The following is a 17820-nucleotide window of genomic DNA, read 5'->3' on the forward strand; positions in this document are numbered from 1 at the left end:
ACATGTACTTTGACGATTATTGCTGCAGAAAGCGACTACGATGATCCCTGTCCCTTTAAGTTGCTGCAGTACTTACAAACCCTGTAGCAGCATGCTGATTTCCTATGTACCAATCCCTTTCCCACCACACTTAACCCCCCCACCCCCCCAGCAAAGATTTACAAACCAATGCATTTCCAAAATCTGAAACTCTGTAAAATATTACAATTAAGAATGATCGCAGAAGTGGCGGCACATTGGTTAGCACTGCTGCCTCACAGCGCCAGGGACCCGGGTTCAATTTTGGCCTCGGGTGATTGTCTGTGTGGAGTTTGCACATTTTTCCTGGGTTTCCTCTGGGTGCTCTGGTTTCCTCTCACACTCCAAAGATGTGCTGGTTTTAGGTTGATCAGCCATGCTAAATTGCCCTTTAGTGTCAGGGGGATTAGCAGGGTAAATACGTGGGGTTACGGGGTGAGCCCTGGGTGGGATTATTGTCGGTGGGCTGAATGGCCTCCTTCTGCACTGTACGGGTTCTATGAAGTGATAGCAGGGTCAGTGGTCATAACGTTGAGTGACAGCGAATTGTTTTGCTGCTATTTGGCTTGAAGCCAATTGAAAAACCCAGCTTGTAACTAATTCAAAGTCAAACTCCGTATCTACATGCATACAGCACAAAGAGGCATGATGTCATGTACAAATGTGCATCATTGTTTAATGAATCTCCCTCACTGCAGCTGTAAGTGGCAGAAATCCAAGGGAAAATATCTGAGGCCTGCATTCCCAGCACAGACGAACTGAAGAACACTAACGAACAACAAAGGGGAAGGGATATCATTTTAGCTAACATTTTTAGAGATATTAGATGGCAGAAATATAAAGTTGCAATGTACTCTGCATCAAAGTCCTTGAGCTTGAATTTGGGCTGCTTTCACAAAATCACAATGAACCTTTCTACATAAAAGGGACAGCAATTTGCACTTCAACATGTTTTTGTTCCATTTTTTTTTCTCTCTCAAAGTAATAATGCAGCTCTGAATCCCATGAGCTGATGAGTCTTGTATGTCTGTGTTTATACTGTCTCCTGAGGCAGTTTTGCAGAACAATTATGTGCTGGAACAATTATCTCCAACCTCTCCCCAAAGGGTTAGTGGGTACAGAACCTAAATAAGCTGCTATTCTTCTTCAGTCAAGCTTCCGTACAGTTACTAGGTATCTTCAACCTCGTGCAGAAACCCCCCCCCCCCCTCCCCAGTTCATTAGGATATCACAATCTATTTTACTATGCAAATCTTTTATTTGTGATTTCACAAAGGATTGTGAGCGTAGCCCATTCCATCACGCAAACCAACCTCCCAATCATTGACTCTGTCTACACTTCCTGCTACCTTGGAAAAGCAAGGACCCCACATCCTTAATCAAGGGCGTGGGGTCCTTAATCAAGAACCCCAGGCACCCTGGACATTCTCTCTTCCACCTTCTTCCGTGGGGAAAAAGGTACAAAAGTCTGAGGTCACGTACCAATCGACTCAAGAACAGCTTTTTCCCTGCTGCCATCAGATTCTTGAATGGACCTACCATATATTAAGTTGATCTTTCTCTACACCCTAGCTATGACTGTGATGCGCTATCAATAAGGCGAAAGACTACCGGTGTGCCAATACAAGTGTAGGCTTTTATTCACAACAGAATCAGGAGCAGATCCCAACAAATAACCGACCTGGACTGAACAAGGGTGAGGAGACAGCCACCTTTATACTAGGTGCCGAGGGGAGGAACCAAACTGGAAGGGGGTGTGTCCAGGTATGACAAACACACACAACGGTGGTCCATATAGGACAAAGGCACAACTGAGGTCCACCACATTCACCCCTTCCTTTAAAAAAACAACACTGGGGTGAAGCGGACACAATATTACAAGTCCAGACGAACCGGTGGCTTGATCCGCCGTCGCGATCGTCATAGTGCAGGTCGCAGAGTCGTCCGAGCAGGGAGTGATGTCGGCCCAGGCTCCGCACAGTGAGCGTCGAGAGAAGGCACCAGATGGTGTGAAGTGGACCAATCCGTCGTCCCGTCCAGTCGTCGGGTACTGCGTGGCGACAGCTCCGGCGACTCAAGCGAGCTGTACACAGGGGCGAGAGGAGCGAGCAGTGGCCCTGGTGGCGTATGGGGAACAGTGGGAACCAGAGCTAGGGGGTGGGGGGCCGCAACAGGCTCTGGGCGCACTACAATGGAGACAGGGACTGAGGGAGGAAGAGGCGCAGCAATCTCCGAGTGGACAACACCAGGAACCGTGGGGCGGAAGGACGTGGTGACCTCAGAGGCACCCACGGGTGCCAAGTCACGGACAGAAACCGTGTCCTCCCGCCCATCAGGGTACGCTACATAAGCGTATTGAGGATTAGAGTGGAGCAATTGGACCTCCTCGACCAAGGGATCTGCCTTATGGGTCCGGACATGCTTCCGAAGCAGGACGGGCCCCGGGGACATCAACCAATCCGGGAGCGAAGTACCCGAGGAGGACTTCCTGGGAAACGAAAACATCCGCTCGTGAGGGGTCGTATTGGTCGCTGTGCACAAGAGTGACCTAATGGAATGTAATGCGTCCGGAAGGACGTCTTGCCAACGGCTGACTGGAAGGCCCCTAGACCGTAGGGCTAATAGAACGGGATGCAGGGTAAGACCCGAGATTGTGAGAGGCCGCTTCTAACGTTTCAGCCATCGTGGCTGTTCTTCGGAGATCTAGGTCATCCTGTTCCAGCAGGCGCTGCCAGATGTATGTAGACTCAATGCCCGCAACGTAGGTGTCGCGGATCAGGTCCTCCGTGTTCTGAGCTGCTGTAACAGCCTTACAGTCACAAGCTCGAGCTAGGACCCGCAGGGCGTGCAGAAATTGGGCGCACGATTCTCCTGGCTGCTGCTTGCGGGTAGTTAGGAGATGTCTGGCGTAAACCACGTTGGGGCTCTTTCGGAACTGCCCTTTTAGAAGTTCGATAGCGTCCGCGTATGTAGCACCATCCCGGAAGATTCCATAGACAGCTTCGCTTACCCGGGCGCGGAGCACGTGGAGTTTAGCGTCGTCGGTGTCGATGGCCGTAGCGGTGTTGACGAATGCTTCGAAGCAGTCCAGCCAATGATCGAATTTATCAGAGGCTCCAACCTCTTGAGGGTCTAATGCTAACTTGTCGGGTTTTAGAAACTGCTCCATGCTGGTCAACTGTTGTGAATAAAATTGATGCGCTATCAATAAGGCGAAAGACTACCGGTGTGCCAATACAAGTGTAGGCTTTTATTCACAACAGAATCAGGAGCAGATCCCAACAAATAACCGACCTGGACTGAACAAGGGGGAGGAGACAGCCACCTTTATACTAGGTGCCGAGGGGAGGAACCAAACTGGAAGGGGGTGTGTCCAGGTATGACAAACACACACAACAGTGGTCCATATAGGACAAAGGCACAACTGAGGTCCACCACAGACTGTAACACTACATTCTGGACCCTCTCCTTTCCTGCTCCCCAATGTACTCTATGAACAGTATGCTTTGTCTGTATAGTGCACAAGAAACAATACTTTTCACTGTGATAATGATAAATCAAATCAGGAATTTATTTGGTCAGTCAGATGGATATCACGGGAATATCATTTAATCAGCTTCCCGTTATCACGTTAATTGCACATATTCTCTTCCAAACTGGGTTTTATCCAGTATCATTTTTTGGGATTCCATTCTTAACAACTGAAATCCTCATGTTTGCCGATCTTTGGTGTTACTAATAACGATCTACGTTCAGTCTGGCATCTGAGATGTCTAAGTACTTGCCTCCCAAGACTCTTTGGATTTTGGGTACGGAAGCTTATGCCTTCAGGCTGAAGTTCACATTTGTATCTCTATATCAAACACTGACCGTCAAAGTCCAAATGTGACCAATATGTGAATATATGCTGCCCTTGTTACTGTGTTTTTCCAATGCACTGCTGTGGTGGGTGACAATATGGGGGGGGGGGTCAATCCCCATTCCATCCTTCGTAAGTAAAGGTCGTCCAGGTTCTATCTGCCCATTATCCCTGTGCTCACTGTCCTGCATTGGCTCCCAGTTAACCAACGGCTCAATTTTAATATTATTGTTTCCAAATCCCTCCATGGCCTGACCTCTCCCTACCTGCATAATCTCTTTCACCCCACAATATTTTGATGTATCTGTGCTCATCTAATTCTGGCTCTTGAGCATCCCTGGTTTTATTGCTCTGCCAGTGATGGTCATGTTTTCAGCTGCCTCGACCCTAAGCTCTGGGATTTCCTCCCTTAACTTCTCTCTCTTTTTCCTCCTTTAAGACTCCTCTCTTTTGACCAAGCTTGTGGCTATCTGTATCATCTTATGTGACTCAGTAATTTAAATTGCTCTTGTGAAATGCTTTAAAGACAAAGTTGCTGTTGCTATATCCGTGTACGGAAGCAAAAAGATTTGTAATTGACCAGTACGGTGTGTTCAGCATTTAGTAACGGTACAACCAATGATGTTTGGATTTGATCAACATCGTTTGGATTTGATCAACACTTTTCAACAGTTGGGTTATCCTGGGATGATGTGGAAGTGACATGAAAGGACCATTATGCCAATGGTTTAGTAACAAGGGAGGTTGCATTATATTCATTTTGTCATTATATGATCCTTTAGCTTCAGAATCTAGTTGGTGTTCTGCAGATTTGTGCTGTGTTATGCAACTGTGCCATCAGTATGTGCCAAAACTGCTAGAGCCACCAGTACAAAACTGAGTCAAAAGCTCCACACAGAAAAATAGTTAACAACAAATATACCAAAAATAGAGTTGCCTTATTTTAAACCCTTTGTTCTTCCCTTTTGTGGGTGACAAGCTTCCAATAGAAAGGTCAACTTACAGCTGTCGACAGGTTGTCGAGGTTACGAGACTCTTTCAAGGGTTAAGTCCACAATTTTATCTCTCAATTTCCTGGTCTTCTATGTGATTTATACCATGGTGCGTCAAACCACACACACACATCCATTAATTCAGGAATTCACCCATTGTCCGTCCAATAGACATCTCATTAAAGGAGCAGATATTGGCATCTAACTCCAGGGAGCTTTAAAAATGGTCGTAATGCATCCTCCAACAAGGTGGAATTCTAGAAAACTTGACCGTAATGTCACATATAATAAATTAATTGCAGGAATGACTGCAGCTGCATTTAAACTTCGCACTTCAGTCTTTTCATTCTGTCTCGTAGAAAAATGGTGCTCGGAATGAGTTGCTCCACGTGCTATACAATCCAAGCAAAGGTTTCTACATCAAAATGACAGACTCATCCACTTCTAACTGGGTGTAATTTTATGGTGATCCACAGTCCAGTTTTCCAGACTGGTGTTTTGAATGAGTTATTTCATTCTGCATATCATTAAACAAAGGGTACACATCAGATATGCAAGAACTATAATTCTAATCCAGCAGTGAATTGGGCTGAGAACAATTAAAATGGGTTTAAAGGTAGTGATGGAGAAGAACCTACGCCCGTTGCGTCCAAGGCCGATAGCACACACACTTTACACTGCTTGCTAATTGAACCCAATGCGGTATTACTGCCAGCACTTTAAATCAATGTTGAGCAGCAACCTGAGCAGAGGCGAGCACAAGTTGAAGCTCGCTTGCACTCCTCAAAGCCAGCCTCTTGGAAGAGAGGTACATTTTAGAAACAGAAACATAAAAAGTAGGAGTAGGCCATTCATCAAATTCAATATCCTGATTTCCTCTCTCCTCTTTTCTCTCTCTCTCTCTCTCTCTCTTCCCCCGCCCCCCCCCCCCACCCAATATCCCAATATCCTTTAGCCCCAAAAGCTATATCTAATTTCTTCTTGAAATACACATTGTTTTGGCCTCGACTACATTCTGTGATAGTGAATTCCACAGGTTCACCACCCTTTGGATGAAGAAATTGTTAGAAATAAGTGAACAGACCTTCCAGTTAATGTCTAATTTGATGTCAATTATCCAATAGGAGTCACTGATATATAAAGGGGCTTCAGGTGGCACTGGATTTTGATGGAGAATTGTATGTGAAGTTGGATCAAAGAAGTAAAGGTAGTTTATGAAGCTGGACTCATGTCTCCTTTACTGAGCTGCAACCTAGAGGCTCAAACAGAAATTTCTCCTCACCTCAGTCCTGAAAGGTTGACCTCTTTTCCCCAAACTATGACCCCTAAATCCTCCACCATTGTGTACATTCTTTCTGAATCTACCATGTCTAATCCTGTTAGAATTATATCAATTTCTATAAGATCCCATCGCATTCTTTTAAACTCCAATAAATACCATCCTAACCGACTTAGTCTGTCCTCATATGACAGATCTGCCATCCCAGGAATCAGCCTGGTAAACCTTTGCTGCACTCCCTCTATAGCAAAGACATCCTTCCTCAGATAAGGTCACCAAAACTGCATACAATACTCCAGGTGTGGCCTCACCAATGCCCTATATAATTGCAGTAAAGCATCCCTATTCCTATTTGAGTGGAGCAGGTGCTGGAAGTTACTGTGAAAGGGATTGTGACATGGGAAACGCACAAAAAGTAGCACAACGTGGCAGAGAGCAGGCTCCAAGATTTCCTGAAGCTGCTCATGGTACAGGAGGTACTGTGGAGGAGAGATGTCATCTATGCCAGGGGCGGCATGGTGGCACAATGATTAGCACTGCTGTCTCACAGCTTGATTCCTGGCTTGGGTCGTTGTCTGTGCAGAGTCTGCACTTATAGTTCTTGGGGCTAAAGGGATCAAGAGATATGGGGAGGAAGGGGGGATCAGGATATTGAATTTGATGATCAGCCATGATCAAAATGAATGGCAGAGCAGGCTGGAAAAGCCGAATGGCCTATTCCTGCTTTGAGTTTCTGTGTGTTGCCTCTGTTCATTCTCCCTGTCAGCCTGTGGTCCAAGGAGAATGCATACTAATGCACCCATCGCTGGGAGCAAGTGACTTGTCCAGAATCCTTGGAACAAAACTTTCATGTACTACATCACTCCATGTAGACTCCAGCAGTTTTAAAACACTGTTGGAAACCGCCAAACAATCCTACAATCACAGCAAGATCCCAATGAAACCTATCAGCAACTAACCTGAGAGTAGCTGATGGTTCCTTCAACTAACCCAGGTGGAGAGCCCTACCTGCTGTTGAACATGGCATTAACTCGAAGATGCAGCTCCTAAATGGCAGCATTGGCGTCAAATCAACTGACATCACCAGCTATCTACCCTTTGTGATTGTGCCGGACACTTCTTTTGTGCATAGTAACACTCCCGCCAAAATGGCGTTTGGCAAAGCTATCACCAAATGGGCCATGTGTGAGCCAGTGACGCCATCTTGTAGGCGTTGTAACCTTGTTGTAATGTTGTAACCTCTTGTTGCACCAAAAGAACCAGGCACTATGGAGCTCAATTTCGTGACTTTAAGCTGCAGCTTCCTCTTCCAATATATTCTAGGGTGTAGGGCTTTATTCACATTCCATTTATCTCCTAGGAGACTTCAGACTGGCGATTCCTAGACTCAGCTCTGTAGTGAGTAACTTATCTCCTGACTCCCCAAAGCCTGTCCACCATCTACATCACACAAGTCAGGAATGTGATGGAATACTCTCCACTTGTCTGGATGGGTGCAGCTCCAACAACCATCCAGGACAAAGCAGCCCACTTGATTGGCACCCCATCCACCACTTTCAACATTCACTCCCTCAGCCACTGATGCACAGTGGGAGCAGTGTGAACCATCCACAAGATACACTGCAGGAACTCACCAAGACTCCTTAGACAGCACCTTCCAAATCCCATGACAGCTACCATTTAGAAGGACAAGGGCAGCAGATACATGGGAACACCACCAGCTGGAAGTTCCCCTCCAAGCCACTCACCATCCTGACTTGGAAATATACCACCTTTCCTTCACTAATGCGGGGTCAAAGTGCTGAAATTCACTTCCTAACAGCACTGTGGATGTACTTATATCATGTGTACTGCAGCAATTCAATTTATTGCTGTAAGTGGATACTCATTTATTGCCCTAAGGATGCACCACGTCCTTAGGGCAATAAATGGTGGCCTAGCCAGCGATGGCCTTATCCTATGATAGAAATGTTTAAAAGCTCTAGAAAATCTCCCTAAAGCTTGTTGCCTCTCTGCTTCGCTTGGCTCCTTTAAGATTGTATATTTAATCCGGACCCCTTCGAACAAGCTTTTGGTTAGCTGTTCATCTCCTAATGTGGCCATTAATCTGTCAAGTGCTTGGCAATGCTTTATTATGTTAATAGTGCTGTTTAGATACAATTTATTGCTACTTAAGGGAACAAGGAGGTTGAGGTAACACCAGTCTTCTGTGTGTCGCCACTATTCATATATTCGGAGGTCACCGGAATCACTTCCTCATTTGCTTAAACACATGGTTATGTTACAGGACACAGAGTAAAGACACTTGAACTGCTGACCCTTGAGAATGAATGGCAGTGGGCTATTGGCTGTTGAGGACATCTCTGCCACATGGTACTCTGTATACATCTAGATACCTGTAATTCCTCCAGGAGCCTAGATGCTCTTCAAGAGTAGGAATGCTATGCCATTTTCCCCTTTAACTCATGGAAACACACTGAGGCTGCACTCTTGGACTGGCCTGGATGATATCAGATAATTCAGCACATATCCACAGGTTATACCTGGTACAGTGCTGGTCTATCTGAGTGGGTGTTCATTGTCTGGCACCCAGTGACAGCCCCCACCAGCCGGAGTATCCACTTACAGCAATAATGTTGTAAAAGTCTTTGATTTTCTGCACCATCTAATGATTTGTACGATCGGATGCTGTTTGTATAATGCAATGCATCAGGTGTCATTCTGTAATGCGCTGCTGCAATAATTTATGTTCTGAGTTGTCAGGAAGGAAATAATAAATCTGGACTGAATAAAATGCCCTTCCCTGATTGCACATTGTATTGGCACATTGCAAGGCCATTAGAAAACACAATTATTCAGCAGCACTAATGAAGGTTTGTTTGTTTCACTGTCCTGCAGGCTGGGAGTGATGGAGAAAGCATCGGTAATTGCCCCTTTTCTCAACGACTCTTCATGATCCTGTGGCTGAAGGGTGTGGTTTTCAACGTCACAACAGTTGATCTGAAGAGGTAAGATTGTGGGCCAGTGTCCAGAATGTTGTTAGATTTTATACCCAATATCCGACAGTATAATCCAACTCTCTTCAGGCCAGTTGGCCTGATACTCGAGCACACGAGCCAGCTTATGCACACGCATTTACCGAGTTAGTACACAAACCTCAATCGAGCAACTGAATGGTATGGCGAAACGGGTGGCATGGTAACACAACAATTAGCATGGCTGCCTCACAGCACCAGGGATCTGAGTTCAATTCTGGCCTTGGGTGACTGGAGCTTGCACATTCTCACTGTGTCCGCGTGGGTTTCCTCTGGTTTCCTCCCACACTCCAGAGATTTAAAGGTTAGGTGGATTGGCCGTGCTAAATAGCCCATGAGAGTCCTGTGGTGAACCATAGATGGTTATCACTATGGGTACTTGTACATATGTTACTCTTGTTACTGTTGGGGTTAGGGTTGGGGTGTTCCACCTGTTATCATTGTTTATGTGGTGCACTCCGTTCGGCTCTGCCTTCTTACAGGAGTATAAAGGTCACTGCTACTTCCTAGTAGCCCTTAGTCTGGGATAGTATTGTTAAGTAGTGTGCTCCAATCTTGTTGTGAATAAAAGCCTTTATTCCCGGGTACGTCCTAGCCTCCCGTGTGAATCAATCGCGCATCAAGTCCCAAAGTGTGTAGGTTAGGGGGACTGGCAGGGTAAATATATGGGGTTACGGGTATAGGGTGGGGGTGGGTTGCTCTGTCAGAGAGTTGGTGCAGATGGCCTACTTTAAAAAAAAAAATTGAGTCGCTCGGAATTGTGTTCTCAGTTTTACATGAGGTGGGATTTTCTTCCATTGGGTTGTGAATGGGTTTCACCAGTTTAAAATTTGCCTGCTTCAAGGAGTACATTGAGGATCAGGCACTTTGCTTGCCCAGCAGTTGGTTGTGTTCTTCTTATAATTGTGACTGCACTTCAAAAGTACCTCATCAATTGTAGAGTACTTTGCGAGCTCCGTTGATTGAGAAAGATAGGTGCAAGTCTTTTGAGACTACAGTCACGGAAGAGATGAGTGCACAGCAGGATTATCCCAGACATATAAGGAGCTTTTCCCATTCTCCTTATCTCCAAACCAAGTAGTGGAAAATTGCATGATAGTTCAAAATTGCCTTCATACAGCTCAGCCCCTTCTTTGATCCTCATCCTAATCACTGCAAAACCTGATCTGGAAAGGAAGCTCCTATTCTTCGAACTCGGAATGTGGATAAAAAACAGGTGGCATTTTTCAGTGAGTGGAAAATATTCACCATGAAGCTGACTTAACATGTCGATGAATTGATTCCAAAATGAATTCAATAGTAGATTCTGCCAGACTGGTACACATTGAAGATTGTGGGGCATCCTAAGACCGTACCATGGGTGGGATTCTCCCAAAACAATTCTAAGTGTCGAATTCGCGTAAAAACTGGCGTAAATCCCGCTGGTGTTTTTCAGCAGGATTTTCAAAATGAACCTCCCACACTCTGTGCATCACAGAGAGCCCCAGCATGAATCTTGCTAAAAAGCTGTGGGTGGGGCCTTTTCCTGCTGGAGAGGCCGGCAGCATGTCGCTGAGTAGGCCACTGCTCGTGCGCCAAGATGGGCGCATGCGCAGTAGCCCCGTACTGCTGGGCCCCCGATCACTGGTCAGACCAGCAACCCCGCATCGCTGCCCCACTGATTCCCCCCGCCCCCCACAACCCAATCGCTGGCTAAAGCAGTGCAGCGGGCCTGGAGAATCCCTCCTCCCCACCCCCATGTCTTTATTACTTATCAAAAACACACTCTCTGTGCAAAATCACCACGTCTGAAGTATCAACATGATCACATATGGGTGGCACGGTGACACAATGGTTAGCACTGCAGCCTCACAGCAACAGGGACCTGGGTTCAATTTCCAGCTTGGGTCACTGTCTGTGTGGAGTCTGTACGTTCTCCCCATGTCTGGGTGGGTCATACATTGTCTGTATCGTTAAGGCCTGGTTGGCTGTAGAGATTCGCATTCTAATTAGTATTCTGTAACTTGATTTTGTGTCTCTGTATGCCCTGTTTGAGAGCAGATATCCACTCCATCTGACGAAGGAGCAGCGCTCCGAAAGCTAATGGCATTTGCTACCAAATAAACCTGTTGGATTTTAACCTGGTGTTGTTAAAACTCTTACTGGGTCATAGAAACACAGAAGTTAGGAGCAGGAGGAGGCCATTTGGCCCTTCGAGCCTGCTCTCCCATTCATTACGATCATGGCCGATCGTCCAACATATTAGGGTCCCCTCCAGATGTTCTGGTTTCCTCCCACAGTTCAAAAGACGTGCTGGTTAGGTGTATTGGCCGTGCTAAATTCTCCCTCGGTGTACCTGAACAGGTGCTGGAGTGTGGCGACTAGGGGAGTTTCACAGTAACTTCATTGCAGTAAGCCCACTTGTGACACTAATAAATAAACTTTAAACTTGGCCATCATCTTGGAGGCTTGAACTGGCCACTTTATAAATTTATATTGATCAAATAGTTTCTTTTAATAGTTACATCCTTTAAAGTTTTCATAATTCAGAACAAGGATGCAGGTCTGTTTTCATAATATCCGGAAGTGGATTAACCTGGCAGTACATCAGTTGTTTAATGCTTGCAATACATTATGTTAACATCAGCATGGCCTTGGATGCTAATCGAATCTGCCGATGGCAGCAAAATCTTACAGCTGAGGAGAGGGTAATGCAAAGGAAGTAGCAAATGGATTTTAATAATATAAAGCTACAAAATGATATAATGCATTCGGGGAGTAGTATTAAATACCATCTAGAAGTAACTATCTGCTCAAAAAGCTCCAAGTAAGTGCTTATTTCATTCAATCTCTGTCTGAGATTTTAACAGGGGTGTTAACTCAGTTAAAATAAATAGGATACCACCTGCATTAGAACAATAGACAAAAGAAAATACCTCAATATCCTCAATTGTAATGTCTGGCCTCTGGTCACATGGCTTATTGTTTGGTTATGGTGTTAGCTCTCATATTTGTGCTATCAGCCACGTACTTAACAGTAGGGCTAATACTTCAGAACATAAGTTGCGTCGGTGATGGAGCATTCTTTTATCTAGCATTTAGGGGAGGTACATACACCTCTATGGATGGCATACACCTCTATGGATGGCATACACCTCTATGGATGGCATACACCTCTATGGATGGCATACACCTCTATGGATGGCATACACCTCTATGGATGGCATACACCTCTATGGATGGCATACACCTCTATGGATGGCATACACCTCTATGGATGGCATACACCTCTATGGATGGCATACACCTCTATGGATGGCATACACCTCTATGGATGGCATACACCTCTATGGATGGCATACACCTCTATGGATGGCATACACCTCTATGGATGGCATACACCTCTACGAATAGTATACATCATTCCAATGTGACAATACTGCTTGTGACGTTCTTAATTTTGTTCTCTCATTTTGCCTAAGCTGAAATTGTGGGTTGGAATTTTCTGGCCTTTTTCCATCCCTGTGGGATTCTCCAGTCCCGCAGCAGTGAAGTGCGATTTGGCTGAGCGCCAAATTCTCCCTCCTCTCTGGCAGCGGCCATGAACGGCCGGAAAATTCTGGCCATGAAGTCCCCACACTTTTCCTCCTCCCTGCATCTTTACTGGTGTGCGAGTCAAGGAATAGTTGCCTATTTTAGCTCATTTTCTCCCAGGATGTTAAAAATGTAGAATACTTTATCTCACAGTCATTTCCACCCGCCTTCAGGCTTTCAAAACATAGGGTGGAATTCTCACATGGCCCTGCCAGCGGGTTCAATGGTGCATGGAAGTAGGGGGGTGGCAAAATTTGGCAGCAATCCCAAACTCGGTTTTCCCCCCAACGTGAATTTCCTGCGGGATCTTCCACCAGTGCCCACCATGGCGGATCAAGAAACCCACCAGAGACCAGTGTGAAACTGATTTGTATCCCGCTGATAGAATGTAGATGAAGGCCCATCCGGAATCTTGCGCTGATGCCCAATTCTCCCCAACACCAGTGGAACACACGACTGTACAGAGCAGGTCTGGAACAATGTGATGTGCAGAAGTCAGGACTCACCTGGACAAGGTGCTGCTTCTGGAGTTCAGGGTGGAGACCGCCAGCAACCCTGGATCCTGGAACACACAGCAGTGGGAGGGAGGAGCATCTATCGGTTGACCTTCCAGATTCACTATCACCGAGAAGGTCCATCTTCCAACCACAGTGTGTTCCTGGAGATCCATCTTCTCCCTTCAATGGTGGGTCATTGATATTGGATACCATTTCAATATGGCACCCAGATATGATGGCAGAATGCGCATCATCATGTCCGTCCCCACCACGGAATATGTCGTTAAATCCCCGGGGTCATAATTAATGAGAACAGGCCAGAGGAAACGACATGGCTTCCTGCTGGCCTCTGCAGTGGGGAATACTCCCCATTCCTGTCCCCACCACGGGACTTAGTCCCAGATGGGAGAATTCCACCCAATGCTTGTATCCCTCATTAATACATTGTGAGTTATGCCATTTCATGAACACTTTTCAGTCTTTGTGCTTCCCTGTGATAAGGGTCTGTGCTGAATTTTAAAAAAAATACATGTGTCTCCGTGGGTTTCTTCTGGGTGCTCTGATTTCCTCCTGCAGTCCAGAACTGTGTAATTAGGTGGAATGGCCATGGTAAATTACCCCTTAGTATAGGGGAAAGGGTGGGGGAAAGCTGGGTGAGATCTGTCAGAGAGTCAGTGAAGACTCAATGGGCCATGATAAATACCCCCTTAATGACCAAAGATGTGTAGGTTAGGTGGATTGATCATGCAAATTGCGCCTTAGTGTAGGGCAAAGGGCCTGGATAACATACTCTACCAGAGAGTCGATGGGCTGAATGGCCTACTTCTGCACCATAGGATTTCTTTCATTCCATGAATATAAAGAAAGTTAAGGGTGGAAAAAGTCACTCAACCTACTGATGCCCATTTATCCAGGATTCTAACTCTGCCTTTCTAGCATATGGCTGTACTTACAGCACACCTATTCAGCGTTATTAGGGGCCTTGATGAGGGAGATACATGGGTTTGATGTATTTATGGTTTGATTGTAATGGGTAGTGGCATAATTATGAATCCACTTAAAGTGCCAGGGTTTCAAATCTGGTGGGGGAGGGCCCCCACTCTGCCGAGAAGGTTATTCCAGATTGGCATTTGGATAAAGAGGTTCCTCCTCATGTCTGAGCTGAATTTAATTTCGCTGGTTTACAGGTATAACCTCTGGTCTTAATAATGCAGCTTTATATTAAAAATTACATTTGAGAAAGACAACCACCAGCAAAAACTTTGAAATGTCGTGAGTCATGCCTTTAAGGTGACAAGGAAGAACAAATCTGCAGGAAGTGCTGTGTAGGACTCAGAGTAGCATTGACATTGTTAGATATGAAAAGCCTCAGCAGATTACAGAAGCAACACTTCTATTTCTAAAGAGTAAATCGTACTTAGATAGTGTAATGGTGAATGCATGAAGCAAATTCTTGTCTTGATTTTCCAACGTCACCCCTCGGTGAACTGTGAATGTCTTAACAAGGAGTGGAAGTCTTCTGGGATGCAAAAGTAGATTATAGATTCCAATTTTCGCTCTCTGTACAGGCGAGACAGAGAGCCCATTCATCAGAGTCTCTCAGTTCTGTAGTGTAGGGCTTTGTGTGAACACTGAGACCATCTGTTGCCTCAAATTCTTTCTTGTCATAAATACATCATATTTTCCCCTAATTGTAATGGTCTGTTCAGTAAAATCTGGGCCAAACCTCTGAAGCGCCACCTTCCCCTCAGCGTGGGTTGCTCCGGTAACTTTCTGCTAGGACGATGGTATGATATAAGTTGCAGTATTTCCAAAAATGTCCATGAAACGTTTGACTATTTTTCACTTGCAAAACTACAAAGAAGGACATTGGCCCAGATTTTCCGGTCCTGCCTTTGCAGGGAATGTGGTGGGCCAACTGGAAGATCTGTGACGGGCAAGTCCAGAAAATTCCAGCCAATGTGTCTAGAGGTCAGATTAAGAAGGCATAATTAGGGGTGGCACAGTGGTTAGCACTGCTGCCTCACAGCGCCAGGGCACCGGGTTCAATTCCTGGCTTGGGTCACTGTCTGTGTGGACTTTATATGTCCTCCTTGTGTCTGCATGTAATCCAGGTGCTCCAGTTTCCTCCCACAGTCCGAAAGACGTGCTAGTTAGGTGCATTGGCCATGCTAAAATTCTCCTATGGCGACTCAAGGATTTTCGCAATAACTTCATTGCAGTGTTAATGTAAGCCTACTTGTGACACTAATAAATAAACTTAAACTTCAAATTTAAAAAATGGCATAAATCACTAAAATACAGCCAGGCTTCCCAGCTAGGTCACATTGGTCATGAATTTACTGCCTCACTCGAACGAGACCTGAAAATCACGCCTGAGGTCACTGGATGTTTCCATTGTCCGCCTCTCGCCCCCTCTGTGGCGGGCGGGCGGTAGAATTCCGGCAATAATGTCTTTTTTTTTCTCAATTTGTTCAATTTGCTTCCATTATCCTCTGAGTTGCTGACTAATGTTGGGGGTAAATGACGTGACTTACTCCGGAACCTCACCTAAATTTACATTCTTCACAATGATGTTGATAGATTCTTTCACTCTGGAGATGTCGGGACCGGCCTGACTCCATCCCCACATGACGATGGGCCGAAGGGTTTTTTCTGCTCTGTACGACTCTATGGGTGGAATTTTCCAACCGTTCACACCAGCGGAATTTTCTGGTCCCACTGCAGTGAATGGAGATTTGGCTGAGCGCCAAATTCTCTGTCCTCGCTGCAGTGGGGGTGTGAACGACCGGTAAGATCGTGCCCTCTGATTCCAGGCATGCCAGTTCTGATTACGTGTGGACATTTAATCTCATGACCTCCTTGCTCCAGCTGGTGCTCAGACTCTCTGTTGAGCAGGTCAGAGGGGAGAACAGTTTACTGTGTGGGAAAGGGTTTCTGATTCACATCACACCAGAAAGGCAGCGTAGCAGTCACTCAGTACTCCACCGGAGTGTCTGCCGAGAATTTGGTGCCCTCGTTTCTGGTGGGGGGCTTAAACCCACCACAGTGGGCAGCACGGTGGCACAGTGGTTAGCACTGCTGCCTCACAGCGTCAGAGGTCTGAGTTCAATTCCGGCCTCTGGTCACTGTGTGGAGTTTGCACATTCTCTCTGTGTCAGCGTGGGTTTCCTCCGGGTGCTCCAATTTCCTCCCACAGTCCAAAGATGTGCAGGTTAGGTTGATTGGCCATGCTAAATTGATCCTAGTGTTGGGGGATTAGCAGGGTAAACATGTGGGGTCGCGGGAGTAGGGCCTGGGTGGCATTGTAGTCGGTGTAGACTCGATGGGCCGATTGGCCTCCTTCTGCGCTGTAAGGATTCAATGATCCTAAGGACTCACCTGATGAAGGAGCAGCGCTCTGAAAGCTCGTGATACCAAATAAAACTGTTGGACTTTAACCTGGTGTTGTGAGACTTCTTACTGTACTTTCTCACTCAGATGGGAATTCTATCAAATCCGCCTCGAGCCCAATCTACCCACAGCAGCAGGAAATCTTTATTGGCACAAATTTCATCATTCTGCAGCTCCTTTACGATGAAGGTCTCGCAGAACTCTCTGCCTTCATACATCCGCCCCATTAAATAAGTTATTATTCATGCCTTTGTTCTGGCACAATTTACAGCTAAATACCATTCAACTATTTGAAATTCTCTCTGCTTACCTCCCGTGTCCTGCACACAATGCTCGCTTTCAACAGCTATGATCCAATTAAGACAATTAAATTTCCATCACACAAACTTACATAAAAAACAATTCATTGGCCAAATTGAATTTGAAAAATAATTCACTGCTGACTGTAACAGGATTGAATACATGAATTTTGCACCAATTACCCAAAGAAAAGCAGTAACTACAACACTCAATGGTAACAATGACAGTTGGCAGCTGAAATACTTTCCACAACACACAGTTCTGAGGTCAATAAATTTCAAGGAATTTGTAACTATCCCGGCTAGAAGAATCATAGAATCCCTATAGTGCAGAAGAAGGCCATTCGGCCCATTGAATCTGCACCGACTCCCCGACAGAGCATTTTACCCTATCCCTGTAACCTCACATATTTACCCCATTATTCCCCCTAACCTGCACATCTTGGGACACTTAGGGACAATTTAGCATGGCCAAGCCAGCTAACCTACACATCTTTGGACTGTGAATGGAAACTGGAGCACCAAGAGGAAACCCACGGGGAGAACGTGCAAACTCCATATAGACAGTCACCTGAGGTTGGAATTGAGCCCAGGTCCTTGGCGCTGTGAGGCAGCAGTGCTAACCATTGTGCCACCACCGTGCTGCCCTATAAAGATACATGATAGTTAAAGGCAGCAGTACATTTTGTGGATCATCCTGCAATTATTTTTCCGTGGGGAGCATTTTGTTGTGGTTTGGGTGGCCTAACTATAGGGGTGGAGCTGGTACAGCTGTAACAGGAAGAAATGTTCCATCAAATCAACCCAGATGTTGCAGGGGCACTGAACCAAGGCGAAGGAATTTTAAGGACCACTCACACATTTCCCACTTGTGA

The 17820-nt window shown here is 45.8% G+C and overlaps 1 protein-coding gene across 2 annotated transcripts in view; it reads left to right on the plus strand.

The window, feature by feature from the left end:
- Nucleotides 1-17820, plus strand: part of LOC144509290 (chloride intracellular channel protein 4) — a 145816-nt gene that overhangs the window by 50244 nt on the left and 77752 nt on the right. For both annotated transcript variants that reach the window (XR_013500437.1, XM_078237925.1), the window contains exon 2: nt 9047-9156. Coding sequence is in view for 1 of the 2 variants with exons in the window: in XM_078237925.1 (XP_078094051.1) it covers nt 9047-9156 (110 nt within the window). In the remaining variant the exon portion in view is untranslated. The remainder of the gene's footprint in view (nt 1-9046; nt 9157-17820) is intronic.

This window comes from Mustelus asterias, chromosome 21 (genome assembly GCF_964213995.1).
Source record: "Mustelus asterias chromosome 21, sMusAst1.hap1.1, whole genome shotgun sequence".
In the NCBI taxonomy this organism is placed as follows: Eukaryota; Metazoa; Chordata; class Chondrichthyes; order Carcharhiniformes; family Triakidae; genus Mustelus; species Mustelus asterias.